Source organism: Hoplias malabaricus, chromosome 1 (assembly GCF_029633855.1).
Source record: "Hoplias malabaricus isolate fHopMal1 chromosome 1, fHopMal1.hap1, whole genome shotgun sequence".
Taxonomy (NCBI): Eukaryota; Metazoa; Chordata; class Actinopteri; order Characiformes; family Erythrinidae; genus Hoplias; species Hoplias malabaricus.
Window position 1 is genome coordinate 84,131,481 of NC_089800.1, and position 21,668 is coordinate 84,153,148.

Sequence of the window (21,668 nt, forward strand, 5' to 3'; positions counted from 1 at the left end):
TTCATTTTCTCTTTACTTTCTAAGATAGTCTCTTTTAAAAAGAAGTAGCAAGAGCGAGACTGTTCAAAAAAGACAGTCTGATACCATGGCTCTTTTTCGTGTTACATTTCCCCCGAGAAACACCAAGCTCTTTAGATTCCGTCTGTGCCACTTCAGTGTAAACATCAACACTGTTTCCCAGATCATACCGCGGATGATTCGTACTGACTGGGTGTTTTATTCCCCGCAGGTTTTCGATCAGTGTGATGTGGAAAAGAAAGGCTATTTATCCAGAGAAGACCTTAAGGTCGCAGTTGTTATGCTGTTTGGTTACAAGCCCTCAAAGGTAAGACCCTTGTGACGCCTCTAGGGGGCGACATGACCTAGTTAGTGAATCTGGTCTTTAGTGAGTGTCTTTTACAACAGTTTGCTGTTGTGTTGTGCAAGGCCAGGTCTTGCCAGAAATAGATATTGAAATGTAATCTTAACTGTATAATGATGCATGTCTTCACATTGCTATGTCTACTTTATTGCAGTCAGAGACAAGCAACATGATGCAGGCTGGGGCTGTACCAAACTGTCTGGGTAAGAGCAGGACATATTTAACTTGCCACGTCTTTATGGTAGATTAACACTGGTCATTCACACAGTGATATTCTACATTCATTGTCCATTTTATCGATACCACTGACAATTTAGATGCACTTTATCGTTCTATAATTCCAGACTGTAGTGCATCTATTGCTCTGCACACTGTCCCCCTTTTTACACCCTCAGGGCAGGTATTATTCTCAGCAATAGTGACTCTAGTGTGGTGGCAGTGTGGTAGTGTGTGTTGCGCTGGTACAAGTGAATTAGAGCAGCGTGGCTGGACATTTTAAACAGTATTGTGTGCGTGTTGAGAATTATCCACCGCTCAAATAACACTTGCTCTTTGGTGGTTTTGTGAAAAACAGAGTGAAATGGTGAAAGTAATTTTCCCAAAACAACCTGAAGCACTTCAAAAGTGTCTTCAGTACAGAGGTTTAATCATAAGCCCTGAAAATGATTAAACAGTTGGTTCTCAGAAGCAGATTACATGTAAGCAAATCCTAAATTTGACTTTTAATGCCTTAATGAGATTGTTAATGGTGTGAAATTATTAACATTTAGTGTACGTCTAAAAATGACAGGTTTGAATAAGTAAACAAATGATAATGACTAAATATATTAAACTCTGTAAAAAGTAGGTTAGTTTCATCACCAATATATAGGATTTTAAGTTAAGGAACTCATTCATTCATTCATTGTCTCTAAGGGTCATGGTGGGTCCAGAGCCTACCTGGAATCATTGGGCGCAAGGCGGGAATACACCCTGGAGGGGGCGCCAGTTCTTCACAGGGCAACACAGACACACACATACTCACACCTACAGACACTTTTGAGTCGCCAATCCACCTACCGACGTGTGTTTTTGGACTGTGGGAGGAAACCAGAACATCCGGAGGAAACCCACGCAGACACTGGGAGAACATGCCACACTCCTCACAGACAGTCACCCGGAGGAAACCCATGCAGACACTGGGAGAACACACCACACTCCTCACAGACAGTCACCCGGCGGAAACCCATGCAGACACAGGGAGAACACACCACACTCCTCACAGACAGTCACCCGGAGGAAACCCACGCAGACACAGGGAGAACACACCACACTCCTCACAGACAGTCACCCAAAGGAAACCCACGCAGACACAGGGAGAACACACCACACTCCTCACAGACAGTCACCCGGAGGAAACCCACGCAGACACAGGGAGAACACACCACACTCCTCACAGACAGACAGTCACCTGGAGGAAACCGGGTCACATTATCATTTAAAAAAGATTGTGGCCAGTACATATATATGATATTGTCATTAACTACATGTTACTGAATAAATGTCAGTACCTACTCCTCTGTCTGGGGGTAAGAGACACTTCACAAGATTTGCCCTGGAGATCATTAACAAATCAAATATCTTCATGGTTGGGGCCCTAAGGGAACAAAGCAGAGGTCTCTGAGCCCTGACACCTCGGGTTGCTTCTTGTGAGGTATACGTTCATTATTTGAACCGTCATTCCATTTCCATGCACCGTTCATCATCGTGTTACAACACATTGAGGTGACTCACCTCCAGCTGAGACAGGAGCTCTGCAGCCCATGCTGATTTTGAGCCTGAGTGCGATACGCAAAATTTTCTCCTGATTTCGACAGAGGAAAAACGTGTTTATACCACTCGAGCAAAATGAAAGGAAGAGGCGCTTGACTTGATTTCGTGTAATCGTTTTACACATTGCCAGAAATGAAAGAATCCCCCACAAAAGGCGCAAAATAATTTTGGCGTGAAATGCATACAGGCTTTTGCAGGGCATTTGACAGACAGGAGCAGTGAAGAAAAGGGGGCTGGCAAGACATTTTTAAGGGGAGACATTAAATGGTTGAAGACCTAGATTAGTAAGTAATTTGTCTCTTGTTTTACGCCACGAGCAAATTGCTTTTGTATACTGCCCCGTAGGAAAGCGCAAGATAATCTAGTTAAAGTGGCATGCTTGGTGTGATGAAATATTCCACCATTAAATCTTGCTCAGAGCAAATGGTGATTTAAATTGCCCCTCTTCTGAATTTCATGTGATTACTAAATTAGTGATGGCAGGAAGGAGTGGGTTGCTGGTAGTAATGTGGAAGGCTTGGCTAGACTGAGGAGTGGGATCCCTCTGGCAGCCTCTCACACGGAATAGAGACCACTTAAGGCGCCTGAGCCGCACTGCAATCCGCCGCCACTTGACTAGCCCACTCACCCCTTTTCCTCGCTCGTTTTTCTCTTCCTTTTCCTTTATCTTATCCTCTCGCCTCTCGTTTCTGTAATAAAATTAAGGAAATAACACACGAAAGGCCGGGAGGTCTTAATAAGCTGCCTCTGAATTCTGGCGAAATGCTTATCACTGAGACTCTCCAGCTTTAACTTCATCTTTTCTTTCAATGAACATGTAATTGGCACTTATTTACCAATGTATGGTACCACTGAGTTCTCAGGACATTTATTGGGCTGTTTTGCCAATTTTATTTCATTTTGCAGGTGAATTATTCATTCATTCATTCATTATCTATAAGCGCTTATCCAGTTCAGGGTCGCGGTGGGTCCAGAGCCTACCTGGAATCATTGGGCGCAAGGTGGGAATACACCCTAGAGGGGGCGCCAGTCCTTCATAGGGCAACAAACACACACACATTCACTCACACCTACAGACACTTATGAGCCAATCCACCTACCAACGTGTGTTTTTTTTAATTTTTTTTTTTATTTGGACTGTGGGAGGAAACTGGAGCACCCGGAGGAAACACACACAGACACAGGGAGAACACACCACACTCCTCACAGACAGTCACCTGGAGGAAACCCACACAGACACAGGGAAAACACACCACACTCCTCACAGACAGTCACCCGGAGGAAACCCACGCAGACACAGGGAGAACACACCACACTCCTCACAGACAGTCACCCGGAGGAAACCCATGCGGACACAGGGAGAACACACCACACTCCTCACAGACAGTCACCCGGAGGAAACCCATGCGGACACAGGGAGAACACACCACACTCCTCACAGACAGTCACCCGGAGGAAACCCACACAGACACAGGGAGAACACACCACACTCCTCACAGACAGTCACCCGGAGGAAACCCATGCGGACACAGGGAGAACACACCACACTCCTCACAGACAGTCACCCGGAGGAAACCCACACAGACACAGGGAGAACACACCACACTCCTCACAGATAGTCACCCGGAGGAAACCCACGCAGACACAGAGAGAACACACCACACTCCTCACAGACAGTCACTCGGAGCGGGAATCAAACCATATTTGCAGGTTTATCTGCTGAAAAGTCATTAGCTGTTGTTCAGTAAAAACCAAGAGCATCTTTAAAGCTCCAGTTGGTAAATGGTGAAGGAACCGAGAGATCCACATTTGTTTGATTACCGTATTTTCCGCACTATAAGGCGCACCGGATTATAAGGCGCACCTTCATTGAATGACCTATTTTAAAACTTTGTCCATATATAAGGCGCACCGGATTATAAGGCGCATACAATAGACGCTACAGTAGAGGCTGGGGGTTACGTTATGCATCAATTAGATGGAGCTGCGCTAAAGGGAATGTCAACAAAACAGTCAGATAGGTCAGTTCAACTTTATTAATAGATTACAGCCCAGCGTAGTTTAAGGTAAAACATGTAGTGCAATGTTAATATACGGTCATCTTGTTGCTTCCTCCACTTTCGCACCATTGATTCGTTAATGTTAAATTCTCTTGCTGCTGCTCTATTCCCGTGTTCTTCTGCGTGACTGATCGCCTTGAGTTTAAACTCTGCGTCATATGCGTGTCTCTTAATAGGAGTCATTTTGGGGTCTTTACATAAAAAACAAATGGAAATGAAATATATATACCGGTATATATCCAGCATGCACCGCGCGCGGAAGAAAATGAAGTAGGCGGCTGCTTACCGTAGTTGCGAGACCTGTTGTGGCTCAATATTGGTCCATATATAAGGCGCACCGGATTATAAGGCGCACTGTCGGCTTTTGAGATAATTTGAGTTTTTTAGGTGCGCCTTATAGTGCGGAAAATACGGTACCTTCACTGGAAACTGCGTTCAGTTTTATGAGAAATTACCGTGCACCCTGTTCGCTGACACAACGTTGAGTTTCAGTTTAAAATGCCACTGAGCCGAAATGAAATGTATCTCATCCATGGGTTCTTAACCTGATTGCAACCTGCTTTCGGGTTCTTACCGTGGTCCCACGGCAGTCACTGGGTCCTCAGAGCGGTGGTAAATAGAGGTGTTTTTTGATGCAATGATGCGCTTGATTCATTTTCCTTTGCAGACACACCTACCAATCATCATTCCTCAGTAAACTCATTTCAGTCGTGTTTGAGCGCTGCTGATTTCGCAAATGTAGACATTTCCCAAATGTAGAGAGCATGTGAACACAGTTCCAGCATTCATGGTATTTTATTGTTTTCTGACAAAGAAAGTGTCTTCACTCACGCTCAGATTTTCAGTGTAATATCACTGTCATAAATCCTCAGCCCATCAGAAGGGGTTATGGATTTTTACCAATGAAATCGTTACTACCTGCTATTGAAAATCTGAACATTAGCAGCATAAAACTGAGCAAGCAACAAATTAATTTAGCAAAAGAACCATAGTGTACTCACATAAAAACATGCTCTTGATTTTAGGGATTAATATTGGATATATATATATATATATTCTGACCAATGTACAATGCTGAAAAAAAGAGCCTTTTTTATGTGAATGATGGTTTTCATTCCAGTCCGCCATGGATTTTTTCTTTATTGTAGCCTCAATAAAACAAGTGTTATATTGTTAGCTGTTGACCAGTTCACTGATATACGCACAACAGACACTGCTGCTGTAAAGCCGAATAGCAGATATAAACAGTTCCTCCTTGTAGCTGTCTTATTATGCCAGTTGGGGTGTACTGAAAATGTTATCACCCCAAAATAAGGTCACACTGTATCTGATCTATAATCCAAACTATGACCACAATGCACACTGCCATTTAACCAGTTTTTGTCAGTGAACACATACAAGCACATACTAGTAAACTAGGGTCAGTCGACACACACCCAGAGATCCAAGCATCCTTCCTAACCTCCTCCAAGAGTTACATAGTATAGTTTCTGCAGTGCTGAGCCCAGAATAGCAGCTACAAAGGCTCTTTTCTCCGTATTACTCTTCACTGAAGGATCACAGTGATTTTGAAGCTATAATGATTTAAATCTGGACTGTGACCACAAATAAACATGAATGTGTTGGACTAGTGTTCAAGACTTTTCTTGATAAAATTAAAAACTCCCAGGCCTGCTTATTTCAATGTAGTAGTTATTTGTAAACATAATGTTAGCTTGATTAATCATTCATTCATTGTCTGAAACAGCGTATCCAATTCAGGGTTGCGGTGGGTCCGGAGCCTGCCCGGAATCACTGGGCACAAGGCGGGAACACACAATGGAAGGGGCGCCAGTCATTCACTGGGCGACACACACTCACACATTCACTCACGGACACTTCTGAGTCACCAGTCCACCTACCAGCGTGTTTTTTGGGACAGTGGGAGGATACCAGAGCACCCGGAGGAAACCCACGCAGACACAGGGAGAACACACCACACTCCTCACAGATAATCACCCGGAGGAATCCCACGCAGACACAGGGAGAACACACCACACTCCTCACAGACAGTCACCTGGAGGTAAATGTAAAAGTAGAAAAACAAAATCAGCCTGTTTCAGCAACCTAATCAATATTAAATCATACACAACACCTAGCAGCAACACCTCAGAACTAAAATTTGGGTTACTCAACATAAGATCACTAAACTCAAAAGCACTCATCGTAAATGATATTATAAGTGATCATAAATTCAATGTTTTCTGTCTCACGGAAACGTGGGTTAAACCAAATGAATATTTAGCACTAAATGAAGCCACCCCCCTAGGCTATAATTATGCACATAGCCCAAGAATATCAGGCAAAGGAGGTGGAGTATGTGTAATTTACCAAAATACCCTAGAAATTAGTCTTAAACAATGTGACACCTTCTCTTCTTTTGAGGTTCTCTCCACTATTATTACAAATCCGGTCACAAAAAAGGACGCATTTTTATTATGCAACATTTACAGACCACCAGGGCCTTACTTAGAATTTCTGAAAGAATTCAGCGATTTTGCTACAAACCTAGCGGTGTGCAATCATAAAGTTATAATTGTAGGAGATTTCAATATCCATTTTGAGAAGGAAAGTGACCCACTAAAAAAGGCATTTACCTCAATCTTAGACTCTATTGGTATTACTCAAAATGTAACAGGGCCTACACACTACTGCAGCCACACTTTAGACTTAGTTCTGACACTAGGTCTTAACATTGACAAAATTAATATCTTACCGCAATCCTCAGCAATCTCCGATCATTACTTAATTTCATATGAGCTACGTTTTATCCATAATATATGTAAGAACCCTCGCTATTCTACAAGGCGTATAATAAAACCATCTACCGCCCTACAATTTATAGAAAACCTACCAGAACTATCGACCCCAGTTCCAACTCCATCAGACCCAATGGACCTAGATGTACTAACTGACTACCTAGAAAATACCTGTCGATCTACTTTAGAAAAGGTAGCACCACTTAAACATAAAAGTATAAGACAGAAAAAGCTCGCACCATGGTATAACGATAAGACCCGTACTTTAAAACAAACATTACGAAAACTAGAGCGGAAATGGCGATCAACCAAGCTTGAAGTGTTTCATTCTGCCTGGAAGGACAGCCTTATAGAGTATAGAAATGCCCTCACTAAAGCTCGCTCAGCATATCTGGCCTCGCTGATCTCCAATAATAAAAATAATCCGAGAGCACTGTTTAGTGTGTTTTCTAGAATTACAAAAAATCAAGCAGGTTCTGAACAACTAATTCCAGCAACTCTCACCAGTAAAGATTTTATGGACTTTTTTAATAATAAAATTGAGAATATTAGACAACAAACTAGCCACAGGATCAAATCCATCCTGGCTGCCACCTGATGTGAATGAAATAAAACATAATATAACTGTAAAAGAAAGACTTGAAACCTTTTACCCACTCCCACAATTAGAACTAGAGAAGATTATCACCTCCGCAAACTGTAAAACTTGCACACTTGACGCAATTCCCACAAAGTTGCTCAAAGAAGTACTACCAGCTATTATTGATCCTCTTTTAACTATAGTAAACTCATCGCTTAGTCTGGGCCATGTACCCAAAGCTTTTAAACTAGCAGTTATTAAACCTATGATCAAGAAACCAAATCTTGATGCTAGTACACTGTCTAATTACAGGCCTATTTCTAATTTGCCATTTCTGTCTAAGATCTTAGAAAGAGCTGTGGCCCAACAACTTAGTTCATATCTACATAAGAATCATATATATGAAAAATTCCAATCTGGATTCAGGCAACATCATAGTACAGAGACAGCTCTAGTCAAGATAACAAATGATCTTCTTCTTGCCTCTGATCAAGGCCACGTATCCCTGTTGGTGCTTCTTGACCTAAGCGCAGCCTTCGATACAATAGACCACAATATTCTCATAGAAAGGTTAGAAAACATGGTTGGAATCACAGGGACAGCCCTATTATGGTTCAAATCTTACTTAACGGAACGTTATCAATTCGTAAAAGTAAACAATCTAAATTCAAATTATTCTAAAGTAAGATTTGGAATTCCACAAGGCTCTATTTTAGGACCATTATTATTTACATTATACATGTTACCGCTAGGCACAGTTATAAGAAACCATGACATTAACTTTCACTGTTACGCAGACGACACACAATTGTATATTTCAGCCAAGCCCGATGACAAACACAGATTAAAGAAAATAGAGGACTGTGTAAAAGACGTGAAAGGCTGGATGTTGCGTAACTTCCTCCTTCTAAACAGCAACAAAACAGAGGTCCTGCTTTTGGGTCCAAAAGTGACAAGAAATAAATTATCTGATTTAATTTTAAATCTAGCTAACTTTCCAGTTAAACCTGGTTCAGCAGCAAAAAATCTTGGTGTCATAATTGACCCGGATTTATCATTTGATCAACACATAGGTAGTATCACTAGGACAGCTTTTTTGCATCTTCGCAATATTGCTAAGATTAGAAATGCCTTATCCCTCCAGGACGCAGAAACATTAGTACATGCCTTTATTACTTCAAGGCTTGACTACTGTAACGCACTACTGTCAGGATGCACCAGCAGTAATTTAAGAAAACTTCAACTAGTTCAAAATGCTGCAGCTAGGGTCCTCACTAAAACTAGAAAATCTGAACATATCAGCCCAGTTTTATCATCACTTCATTGGCTGCCTGTTAAATTCCGCATTGACTACAAAATTTTGTTATTAACATATAAAGCTCTACATGGGCTTGCTCCTGAATATCTTCAAGATACAATTTCCTATTATGAGCCTCCACGTTCACTCAGATCACAGAATACTGGATTTTTAAATGTTCCCAGAATTCAGAAGGCCTCAGCTGGGGGAAGAGCCTTTTCTTATAAAGCCCCCCAACTCTGGAATGATCTTCCAGAAAATGTTCGGGACTCAGACACAGTCGCAATCTTCAAATGTAGGCTAAAAACTCATTTGTTTAGTTTATCATTTGGTAGCTAATGCTCCCCCATAGATAAAGGCGGCAGATCCGGGGGGTCCATGGACACAGGGAATTATAGTATACTGAGACGATGGTGCTGTCGTCCCGCCGCTTCTCGCGATCACTCAGGTTTGTTGATGGTGGAGCGGAGGGATGCCAGTGTTTCAGGATGCTCCCGTGTCTGTGTGTCCTCCTGGTTCTCTCCTTTTAGTTAATGCTGTCATAGTCAGATCTGCCGGAGTCATTAGCCACACTCTGGAAATTTTCATATTTTCTACTTTACAAACACAAAACAGTTCAAAACTAATTCCATCCCTTTACATCTTTCTGAGTAAACGACTGCCCACCTGTCTGTCTGGACACTGATGGATGACTGTCGAGACCCTCCTCCACGCTTCAGACCAGCTGCCCACGCTCCAGCAACCACCAAGTGCCTTGAAGCTGTCCCTACACTGAAGTTCTCATGGACTACTAACTATCATCACCAGTAGATTGACCAGAGGAGGATGGGTCACCCCTTGTGAGCCTTGGTTCCTCCCAAGGTTTCTTCCTCAGCTGGGGGAGTTTTTCCTTGCCACTGTCGCCCCTGGCTTGCTCACTTGAGGGTTTTACATTTGTCTTTACATTTCATGTCAAATCTTGTCTTACTGGAATTCTGTGAAGCTGCTTTGTGACAACATTAGTTGTGAAAAGCGCTATATAAATAAATTTGATTTGATTTGATTTGGAGGAAATCCACGCAGACACAGAGAGAACACACCACACTCCTCACAAACAGTCACCTGGAGGAAATCCACACAGACACAGAGAGAACACACCACACTCCTCACAGACAGTCACCTGGAGGAAATCCACGCAGACACAGAGAGAACACACCACACTCCTCACAGATAATCACCCGGAGGAATCCCACGCAGACACAGGGAGAACACACCACACTCCTCACAAACAGTCACCTGGAGGAAATCCACACAGACACAGAGAGAACACACCACACTCCTCACAGACAGTCACCTGGAGGAAATCCACGCAGACACAGAGAGAACACACCACACTCCTCACAGATAATCACCCGGAGGAAACCCACGCAGACACAGGGAGAACACACCACATTCCTCACAGACAGTCACCCGGAGGAAACCCACGCAGACACAGGGAGAACACACCACACTCCTCACAGACAGTCACCTGGAGGAAATCCACGCAGACACAGGGAGAACACACCACACTCCTCACAGATAATCACCCGGAGGAAACCCACGCAGACACAGGGAGAACACACCACACTCCTCACAGACAGTCACCTGGAGGAAATCCACACAGACACAGAGAGAACACACCACACTCCTCACAGATAGTCACCCAGAGGAAACCCACGCAGACACAGGGAGAACACACCACACTCCTCACAAACAGTCACCTGGAGGAAATCCACACAGACACAGAGAGAACACACCACACTCCTCACAGACAGTCACCTGGAGGAAATCCACGCAGACACAGAGAGAACAAACCACACTCCTCACAGATAATCACCCGGAGGAAACCCACGCAGACACAGGGAGAACACACCACACTCCTCACAGACAGTCACCCGGAGGAAACCCACGCAGACACAGAGAGAACACACCACACTCCTCACAGACAGTCACCTGGAGGAAATCCACGCAGACACAGAGAGAACAAACCACACTCCTCACAGATAATCACCCGGAGGAAACCCACGCAGACACAGGGAGAACACACCACACTCCTCACAGACAGTCACCTGGAGGAAATCCACGCAGACACAGAGAGAACACACCACACTCCTCACAGATAGTCACCCAGAGGAAACCCACGCAGACACAGGAAGAACACACCACACTCCTCACAGACAGTCACCTGGAGGAAATCCACGCAGACACAGGGAGAACACACCACACTCCTCACAGACAGTCACCCAGAGGAAACCCACGCAGACACAGGAAGAACACACCACACTCCTCACAGAGGGACTCGAACCCACAACATCCACGTCCCTGCAACACTACCTGCTGCGCCAACGTGCCGCCCTAGCTCGATTATATAAAAAATAATTTAATGTAAGATGCTATGTGGTTATTATAGTTATGGTGCAGAAGGCATGGATGAAAATCAAAGTTGTAGTTGGAGATTAGGATTCCTAATAAAAGCTTTAAAAAGACAGATTTTCAGAACATAAAACAAACATTTCCTTTAAATTTCTGTTTTGAAACGTTGAAGACAATGTTGTGCCCAGTGTCACGTAGTGAAGTGCATACAAACACAGACTTTTCCCAGACGTTTTTGCAGACTTTTCCATTTTTCAGATGGAGTTGTTTAGCGTGGCCTGTGTTTGGACAGCCATCTCAGCACATCACAATGCCTGAACAAACGCGTGGCTTTGGCAGAACAGAGCAGCTGATTAGATCAGAAGCTCTACATATGTATCTGCCTAAGATCTGGAGGGGAAAAGCCTCATCTCATTTATATTCAAGCCTCATCAACAGTGCCAGCTACATTCGTAAAATATTATTTATTCTACCATCAAACAGTGCACACCTCCCCCTATAGCACACACAGCCAGAGCACAGGGACAGCATGGAGGGATGAGGGGAGTGGGTACAGATCAGAGATGTGAATGCTTTTCAAGAGTTACATCAGACGAGCAGGAGACCGTGTGTATACTGTGCTTTTCAGATGTCTTTAAGGAGAGTCACTTCACAATTTCCTAAAATATCTTGTAGATGTTGAAGCTTTGATGTTGTGGAGACATTTTATTGACACAGGGAAGCCAACGTGGCTTTGCCTGAAAAGCTAACGGTTCCTGAGCATTTTTCCTTTGGCCACAGAAGTTATGACTAGGTTTGGTTAGGTGTATTGTTTAGCTGTTTGTTTTAGATTATGTATTTAAGCACACATTGAAATGAAATGAAAGAAATGCAGAATGTATGTATTTTATTACAAGATGGATTAAAGGAACATGAGAAATTTACACTTGAATTTAAGATTTACTATTACCCTTTCCCCATGACCCTTTTCCATCAGTCTCTCCTTTGCTATCTTTGATGGAAACCACTGTCAATGATCAAAATTAGTCTATAAACACAGCAAAATTCCTTGTATAGTCACTTTCCAAAGAAAAACGTGCATCTCCAAAATAGTTACATTTTAGGGGAAAATAAACCTTCTTAACTTTTTATTGAAATGGTGTTATTCCAAGTAATTTTGGAGCATATCTGTTGGTCCATTCATCATGAAATTTCCACACAGTGTGAAGGACAGCTGCCGTGTTCAAATGATGTATTAAATGTTTTTCTTTGGACAGCGGCAATATGTATATTATAAGTACCCTGTCAGAACAATTGTCACAGTTGTGGTACCTTTTACTTTCTCTGTGGTGGTAACCTCAAGGGTACGTATTTGTACCTTTAGGGCATTTTCGGTTTTCTGTTTGGTTCGGACCACAATTGCAGGTGTGAAAGGTGCCTTGGACCACAGTCTGGACCATTCATTCATTCATTCATTCGTTGTCTGTAACCGCTTATCCAGTTCAGGGTCGCGGTGGGTCCGGAGCCTACCCGGAATCACTGGGCACAAGGCAGGAACACACCCTGGAGGGGGCGCCAGTCCTTCACAGGGCTTCACATACTCACTCACACCTACGGACACTTTTGAGTCGCCAATCCTCCTACCAACATGTGTTTTTGGATTGTGGGAGGAAACCCACGCGGACACAGGGAGAACACACCACAGTCCTCACAGACAGTCACCTGGAGGAAACCCACGCAGACACAGGGAGAACACACCACACTCCTCACAGACAGTCACCCGGAGGAAACCCACGCGGACACAGGGAGAACACACCACAGTCCTCACAGACAGTCACCCGGAGGAAACCCACGCGGACACAGGGAGAACACACCACACTCCGAGCAAAAGAGGTGATCTCTGTCCAGATGAAACTGAACACATGCATACCGTGTATGCAGTGTGAAAACACTTTTTGGAAAAATTACAGGAAGTTGAGACACCCAGTAAACAATAGAAGAAGAAAAAACATATTTATATATATATACACACATACTGTAGGTGCTGCACTTGAAGTTGGTGCTGCTGGTAGTAAGACTAATACTAATATTAGAAGCACTGCGACAAGGAAATGACTCTGTCAATTTTTCCCCCAACTACTGGCCAAACTGAGCACACGTATACTTCAGATACACACCATCTATTAACCAATCAAAATCAAGTGACGGGCGGGATGTATGTATATCGCTCGTTAAACTGCAGTGTGAAACCAAACCTTACCGAATCAAATGTATACACCTTGGTTCAGACTTTCCCTTAGGAAACATAATTATACCCTATTCTATTATAATTGTAGATTTTAAAATTGTGTTGAATTCATATGCCACATCTCATCTCCAGGACTTTTATTATGTAGTTATATTGTACACAGTTCTGTAATGAAAGATTGCAAATGTTCACCTCAGGAGAAGAGAATGACCAGTACCAATGACCAGTAATGTACCCCTACCCTACTTGTTTTTTTGTCTGAGAGTGTACAATGATCTTTACTGTTTGGTTGGACACGTGCCTTAAAGCACAAACTGAAGCGGCTGTAAACAAAATCAAAAAAGTACTCAGCCAAGAAAGCGACTGTGATTGTGATGTCTCATGAAAACACAAGTACAAATAGGAGAATTTCTGTGTGTGTGTGTGTGTGTGTGTGTGTGTGTGTGTGTGTGTGTGTTTTCACATATGGAAAGTGACAGGCTAGCAGCGGCCAAGGTTCCTGGGTGAGTCACACTGCCAGAGGATGGGGGAAAAGAAGGATGAGAATGTGGAGAGGAGAGGGATGAAGGGAAAAGTAGAGATGAGAGAAGAGGACAGGAAAGGAGAGAAGGGTAGAGGAATAGGAGAGAAACGATGGCCACCCAGCTGACATTGCCCCGTGACGGATGGGCTCTGTATCTGAGGGAATGGCAATCAGCCCTCCACTGGCTCCTCTACACAGCACTGTTTAAAGCAGCGAGAGAGAGACAGAGGGAGAGAGAGAGATAGAGACAGAGAGACAGAGGGAGAAGGGATTTTTAAAGAAGCCCACACAGATCTCCCTCTTTCATTTGCTGCCAAACACTCTGCCTGGCGTACCAAAGCGTGTGTGTAAGTGTGAGGAGAAGAGAGAGGGAGTGAGACTGTATTTAAATAAAAAGCAGGTAAACAGGGTAACTACAAGGCTAGAGGACAAACCTGTTATCTTGCGCTGATTAGACATGCTATTTTGAGGAATAATGGATCATTATTTTCTGGAATACTCCCATATTAAAAGTCTGTGTCTACATGATTGGGGTAGCGATAGCCATTTTTCTCTGTGATGTCCTTAAAATCTCCCCAGGCAGCGGCTGGCCTAATTCTCTCAATGTTCGAAGCGCTGCAGACCAGGAAAAGATGGGCTTTGTCAGTTATTTTCACTCATTAGTCTCTTATTCACATCTTTAAAACGACATTATTCCCCCTCTTTCCCCCCCCAGATGTTCAGTTTTATCATTTGGGTTTTAGGTATTAGATGTCTCTGTGTCATTCTGATTATTGTAATTTCACTGCCTTTTGTTTGACCGTGATTCACAACACTTTGGGCCCCATCCCGTCTGGCCTGGTATCTCTTAATTAATTACTCTCCATCCCAAATGACATTCCTCCCCAGTCTCACAAGCATCACTGTCAGAGCAGCCCACCCATAACTGCTCTCCAAAGCCCTGTGTGTGTTTGGTATTTCCAGAGAATGCTGTCTGGAGCCCCCCAGCCTACCTTTTTCATCTCAATAACAGCACTCAGAGAAAAATGACTACCCTGCAGGCAAGAGGGAGACATATTACTCCTTTAAACACAGTGCTTTCAGATGACTGCCATGTAAAGGAAGTACAGGCACTTCTGAGGAGAGCTTTGTAATAAACCTGGCTTCTCTCTCTCTCTCTCTCTCTCTCTCTCTCTCTCTCTCTCTCTCTCTCTCTCTCTCTCTCTCTCTCTCTCTCTCAAAGGAGTCCCTTTGGAGCGGTTTGTGTCTCTCATGGGGAGGAAGTTGTCAGCAGAGGATCCGTATGAGAAGACGAGGCACATCTTCAGTGCATTTGATGTACATTGTATGTTCCTGCTGTGCTCCCTCTCTCTCTCTCTCTCTCTCTCTCTCTCTCTGTCTCTCTCTCTCTCTGTGCTCTACATGTTTAACAGTTTTGTCCAGATTCCTTTCAGGTGACTTAGGTGTCCACCCCGCAGCCCGATTAGATGGGAGAGATGAGATAAAGATACAGAGCACTATCTACAAGTCATAGACCACCTTTCGTGTATTTAATTTCCAGTTAAATGGCCTTTAGCTGCAAGTTATTCATTTTCAGGAAACATTTCTGAGGAGATTAGATATGAGATAATCTACTTACATAAGGATGGAGAAAGTCAGAGCATATAAGTAATAATCAGGAGTTTCTTTATTAAAAGATATAGAGGGAATCAGATTTATAACATCTGGGCTAAGACCTGCTGTCACACCAAAAACCTCCCATCAGATTTGCAATACTTAAAGCTGTCATTTATGAGAGATTGGAGAAAATCAAGCTCTTGCCTCAGATCTGAACGAAAATCCACAAGTGTTTCTATATATCCTTCCACCGTGAGAAGATAACTCAAACGCCATGTCAGAAAGCAGGCGTAACTGTCAAGAAACTGTAACTGAGTAAAGGAAATAGACAAAAAAGAACATTTGCAAGACAGACAAGCCACTTCTGTTCTCAGAACTATGATCTGGCAGCTGCCGGGTGAGAGAGGGATAACTTGGATTGTAAGAATGAGAAGATACTAAACTTTGGCCTAATGTGTGCGCACTCTTCACTGCATTGACAAGTGTTGTTTGTGCTAGACTTGGGCCAAATGTCATGAGCAGGGTTTTTCTTGAGTTGGCCCATGATGCATCAGCCAGATTTGGTTCACCACACACCTGACATCCAGCCAGTCATTGGCTGCTGAAGTTAAGCCCCGCCTACCCCCCAATTCTGCAGTTTAAGTGAGAGCACAAAGACAAGAGCTGTGTTCAAAACCACTCAAACTCAAACAATCCCACAATGCGTTGCAAAACGTAGTGTACAACTAGCAGATATCAGATTACCCATAGTCCATTGTGTTGTTTGGTGAAAACCTCTACCCTCCTGAATTCAGTTAGTATAGTGCACTATATAGTGAATTATATAGGGAATACTGAAAAGGCAGCCATTTTGGACACACGGAAGTTTACAAGACCACTAGGTATGATTTGATATTTATGCTCTGGGGCTCCCCCTACAGTTGCAGAGTGTAATTCACTTTTACAGAACGCTCCTGAAATCAAACGAGAGGGAGGAGGGAGAGGGGGTGGTTATGTAGTTACATAGTGCAGTTTCTTACAGAGACTCTGTTCTCCCTGTGTCAGTGGTCGGTGGAGCATCTTAATGATTTTGAATCAGTGTTCGTTTAAATTGAGCAAAACTAACAGAACGAATACAGAGAAATATGTGTGCTGCTTAAATCCAGCTAAAACAAGAACGGAGAAGAAAGAGAACCAAGTGAAAATGGCTAACAACTAGAGCTTCCCAAGCACAGGAAACATGTCTGGCAGTTTTAATTGACTGTACAATAGCAATGTGGCAGACGGAGATTAGGATGTAGTATTCCTTTAATGTGTGCCTACTTAAAGAGGCCAACATTGATTCAGCATTGTACACTCTTATTTACAAGCCAGCTGCCTAGTTCATTTGCTGCTTTGATAAAGAACATCACAGAGCCTTTTTCTGTGCTGCGATAAGAGAAGCCACAGTTTGTTCCGAGTGTTGATGTCCTTTACATTGCTGAAAGCAAAGAGCATTCCGCTGATGAGTCAATAGAGGGTGCTGTCTGACTCCTCCTCTCTCTCTCTGCTGTTAATGGGCCATTGATCCGCTCTCTGCCTCCCCCAATGCCATTCCAGTAGGATGCTTTTTCAGCTCAGTTTTATGGAAGGCACACAAGGCTTCACATTTTCCGAATGTAAATGGACTTTTGTTTTTTATTTTGCTTCCCTCAGCCTGGTACGGGGCTGTGTGTGAGCTCATTGTTAGAGCTTGAGTGATTGCCTTTGGGCTAAAACAGCACACGTAGCAGCAGGTCCTTAAATCGTTCCTCTGCAGGTTCGGAGTATGGTAATACTCTGGATTTCCCTTTTTTCCCCGTACTATCTGTGTTTTTTTGAAGTACTTTGAGCTCTAAATTAAGTAATTATCTGAAATTAATAGCATTGGAATCAAAGCGTGTTTGAGGCTGTTTGAGGACAGCCGGTAAAATGGGTTGTGTGGTCTCTGCGGATTGTCCCCACCCTCTCTGGAACTGTTTGTTGGATATTCCAAAGAGTGGCAGAAGTATAATTAACTAATTAATTTGCTACTGAAATAATTTCAAGCGAGCGACGTGGAATGAATGTATCAGGTGACTGTGATTCAATCTGGGTGGAATGGCCAGGGGATCTTATTTCATTAACCCCGCTGACCCATCATTAAAGAGGGGAATGCTTGTGTTTGAACAGGCTCCTTTATGCATGTTAAAGCTGCCTCTTCAACACACTTTGGATGTTGCTGGACTTTGCTCTGTCCCCTCCGGCTCCGTCTACTCCATCCCCCTCTCTCTCTCTCTGTACTTGGGCTTTGAAATGTCCTGGGTTTCTCTTAAAGCGTGGCCATACATGCCCTGCCTTCCTCAAGACCAAATTAATGCAAAAGAAAGTTTGAGCAACAAGTGCTGATTTTACTTTAAGCGTGGTATAATACAGCAGGTTTTAATTTGGAATGAGGCCGCAAGTGAACCGTCAAATTCATCTCGAGGGCCAGATTGCTTTGGGAGGGTTCATTCAACCCTTTGAATTCCAAGGACCTGAAAATTAGCTCATTTAAGATTGGTGATTAGGATCAAACTTGTAAGATTCTCTGAGGTCTTAGGGGTTGAGGTTTTTTTTCCTTAAGGCTCTAATCTGCAGTTGGAAAGCGGAAAAACTGCGAACCAGTTTTGAGCACTGAGAAAAGGCTTCCGAATAATTATGGTACACACTCTAAAAGTGTGAATGCTCACTGCTCATGTCAACTGTGCATCCTTTCACTAGAATCTATCCTGGCTTCCCTGGTCTGAAATTATATTAGCATGGGGCTATAGCGATAGGATATAGGTATCACCATTACTTAATCATCCCATGGCTTATTATGGACTATTAAAAGGTATAAATATAATAAATGTAGGTGGAAATAAGCGTAATGTATACGTAAGCAGGTATGCACACATATGTATTTGCACATATCTACCTATGTATAGTGTACACATTATATAATATTCATACTAGGGTTGAGCGGTATAACGATAATATCGCATACCACGGTAATTAAAAATGAGGGCGGTATTTATGACATGAGTGTGGTGTGTCAAATTTCGGTTCTGTGTCTCTAAAAGTCGGCTAAAATGTTCATGTGCATTAAGGGGGCCACAAGGAGGGGGCACTGTGGGAGCTCAGTGACTGCTGATGTCAGTCTAAAAACAGATGGATGGAAAAACACAAGCCCAGTAGCCCACCGCAGTTGTAGGTTTAGCACTAAGTTGGGGTTAAAAGAGAGAGGAAGAATCAGACAAAATCCTTCACTTGATTTTGTGCCCACGGGTATATGGCTTTATCCTCTAAATATGTGTGTTTTGAGCTTCAGTTCGCTGAAAAATCTGCTGTGGTGTGCTAAACCACAAGAGCCTGCTAGCGCCAGCTGTGCTTCTAAACAGTGTACAGTGTCTTATTTTGCTAATTTTCAAATTTTTCTGTTCATTCAGCACCAGTTGCTGAAATTTGCTCTCCCAGAAATGGGTTTTTATCATCAATACATGTGTCAGTGTGCACTGTTGGGCTGTGTTTAGCTAAATTCACTCGACTTATGCTCGTGCTTAATATCACGCTCTTGTCCTGTCATGTCTGTTTTCCCCGCCATGAGCACATGGCTCTGTTTTTTATTGTTCATGTCTCCGCCCTAGTCCTGCCTTTGTTCGTCCTCCTCGTCAGTGTCCCCCAGTGTCTCACTTGTAATCCTGCCCTCCATTTCAGGTGTCCTTGTGTGTGTATATACAGGGGTTGGACAATGAAAGTGAAACACCTGGTTTTAGACCACAATAATTTATTAGCATGGTGTAGGGCCTCCTTTTGCGGCCAATACAGCGTCAGTTCGTCTTGGGAATGACATATACACAGGGATTTGAAGCCATTCTTCTTGCAGGATAGTGGCCAGGTCTCTACGTGATGCTGGTGGAGGAAAACGTTTCCTGACTCGCTCCACCAAAACACCCCAAAGTGGCTCAATAATATTTAGATCTGGTGACTGTGCAGGCCATGGGAGATGTTCAACTTTCACTTTCATGTTCATCAAACCAATCTTTCACCAGTCTTGCTGTGTGTATTGGTGCATTGTCGTCCTGATACACGGCACCGCCTTCAGGACACAATGTTTGAACCATTGGATGCACATGGTCCTCCAGAATGGTTCGGTAGTCCTTGGCATTGACGCGCCCATCTAGCACAAGTATTGGGCCAAGGGAATGCCATGATATGGCAGCCCAAACCATCACTGATCCACCCCCATGCTTCACTCTGGGCATGCAACAGTCTGGGTGGTACGCTTCTTTGGGGCTTCTCCACACCGTAACTCTCCCGGATGTGGGGAAAACAGTAAAGGTGGACTCATCAGAAAACAATACATGTTTCACATTGTCCACAGCCCAAGATTTGCGCTCCTTGCACCATTGAAACCGACATTTGGCATTGGCATGAGTGAGCAAAGGTTTGGCTACAGCAGCCCGGCCGTGTGTATTGACCCTGTGGAGCTCCCGATGGACAGTTCTGGTGGAAACAGGAGAGTTGAGGTGCACATTTGATTCTGCCATGATTTGGGCAGTCGTGGTTTTATGTTTTTTGGATACAATCCGGGTCAGCACCTGAACATCCCTTTCAGACAGCGTCCTCTTGCGTCCACAGTTAATCCTGTTGGATGTGTTTCGTCCTTCTTGGTGGTATGCTGACATTACCCTTGACACCGTGGCTCTTGATCGATCACAAGGACTTGCTGTCTTGGTCACAGATGCCCCACCAACAATTTGTTCTCTTTTGAACTCTGGTGTGTCACCCATAATGTTGTGTGCATTGCAATATTTTGAGCAAACTGTGCTCTTACCCTCTGCTAATTGAACCTTCACACTCTGCTCTTACTGATGCAATGTGCAGTTAATGAAGATTGGCCACCAGGCTGCTTCAATTTAGCCACGAAACCTCCCACACTACAATGACAGGTGTTTCAGTTTGTCTCTATGTATATTTGTCGGACATTCCACCCTCAATTTGCTTTCCACCGTTGTTGTGTTGCTCCAGTCTGTCTGTCTGTCTCATCTGTTTCTCATTCCCTTGAAGTCAGTCTTTGTATCTCTGTTGTCTCATATCTGTGTCTTCTCTCTGTTGTGCTCTGTGTCCAGGTTTAGCCTGTTTAGCTTTCTGTGTTTTTGTTTAGTCTGTTTAGTTTTCTTTGTCTGTGTAGTTCTCCCTGTCCAGGTGTCTATTTAGCTCTATGTCTAGGTTTAGTCTGTTTCTCTCTCTGTCTGTTTAGCTCCCTCTACCTAGGTGTCTCTGTCCAGTTCCCTGTCAGTCCAATTCCCCCTCTATCTGTCTAGGTCATTGTTTCCAAGTTCCTCTGTCTCAGTCCTTCTTTGTTTAAGTATCCTGTTGTATCCTGTTATCCAAGTCTCTGTCTTTTGTATTGTTATCTTGTGTTGTTAATTAAAAAAAAAAGTCACTGTTTTAGCAAGTGCATCCGCCTCCGTCAGTCCGCTCAGTCCTGACACTTAAAGCCCCTCCCCGAGATATTATTTTGGAAATCACAAATCCCTAATTCATACGTTTTATATTGTCTTATATATTGTATACATTGTCATAGACATACTTTTTTACATTTATATTCTTGGTAAATGTCATTGCCTTGTACTTGTTCAGAGCAATGACAGTATAGTCGAATCTGTTTGTCTACATTGGGAAGGTAGGCCTTTGGAGACAGGGTGGGGTAGAGATACGACAGAAGTAGAGACAGGAAAGGTTGGAGCCTGGCCTGAGGAGCTGTGACAGTTTCTGACAGGGCTTTTATGCTCTAACGTACACAGAATATTGCAGCACCATTTCTTTTTAAATACTATTTCATTGATCTCCTTCCCATGCACATTAACAACCAACAAGCACATGAGCAGCCTCTTTGAGGCAGGCCTCTTAGGCCAAAAGTCTATATTGCAGAAAGTGTCTCAATAATTCCAGCAGAACGCAGATAGATTGCCTTTGTTCCTCTGCCATCTTAGCTTAAAACTGATGCCTGGGCTTTCTCC

General features: G+C 43.4%; 1 protein-coding gene across 1 annotated transcript in view; it reads left to right on the forward strand.

Annotated features, from left to right (window-relative positions):
- The window catches only part of efcab11 (EF-hand calcium binding domain 11), a 96,117-nt gene that overhangs the window by 2,302 nt on the left and 72,147 nt on the right, over positions 1-21,668 (forward strand). Inside the window, exons 2-4 of the mRNA XM_066675686.1 lie at positions 230-325; positions 516-564; positions 15,272-15,373. Coding sequence (XP_066531783.1) covers positions 230-325; positions 516-564; positions 15,272-15,373 — 247 coding nt within the window. The remainder of the gene's footprint in view (positions 1-229; positions 326-515; positions 565-15,271; positions 15,374-21,668) is intronic.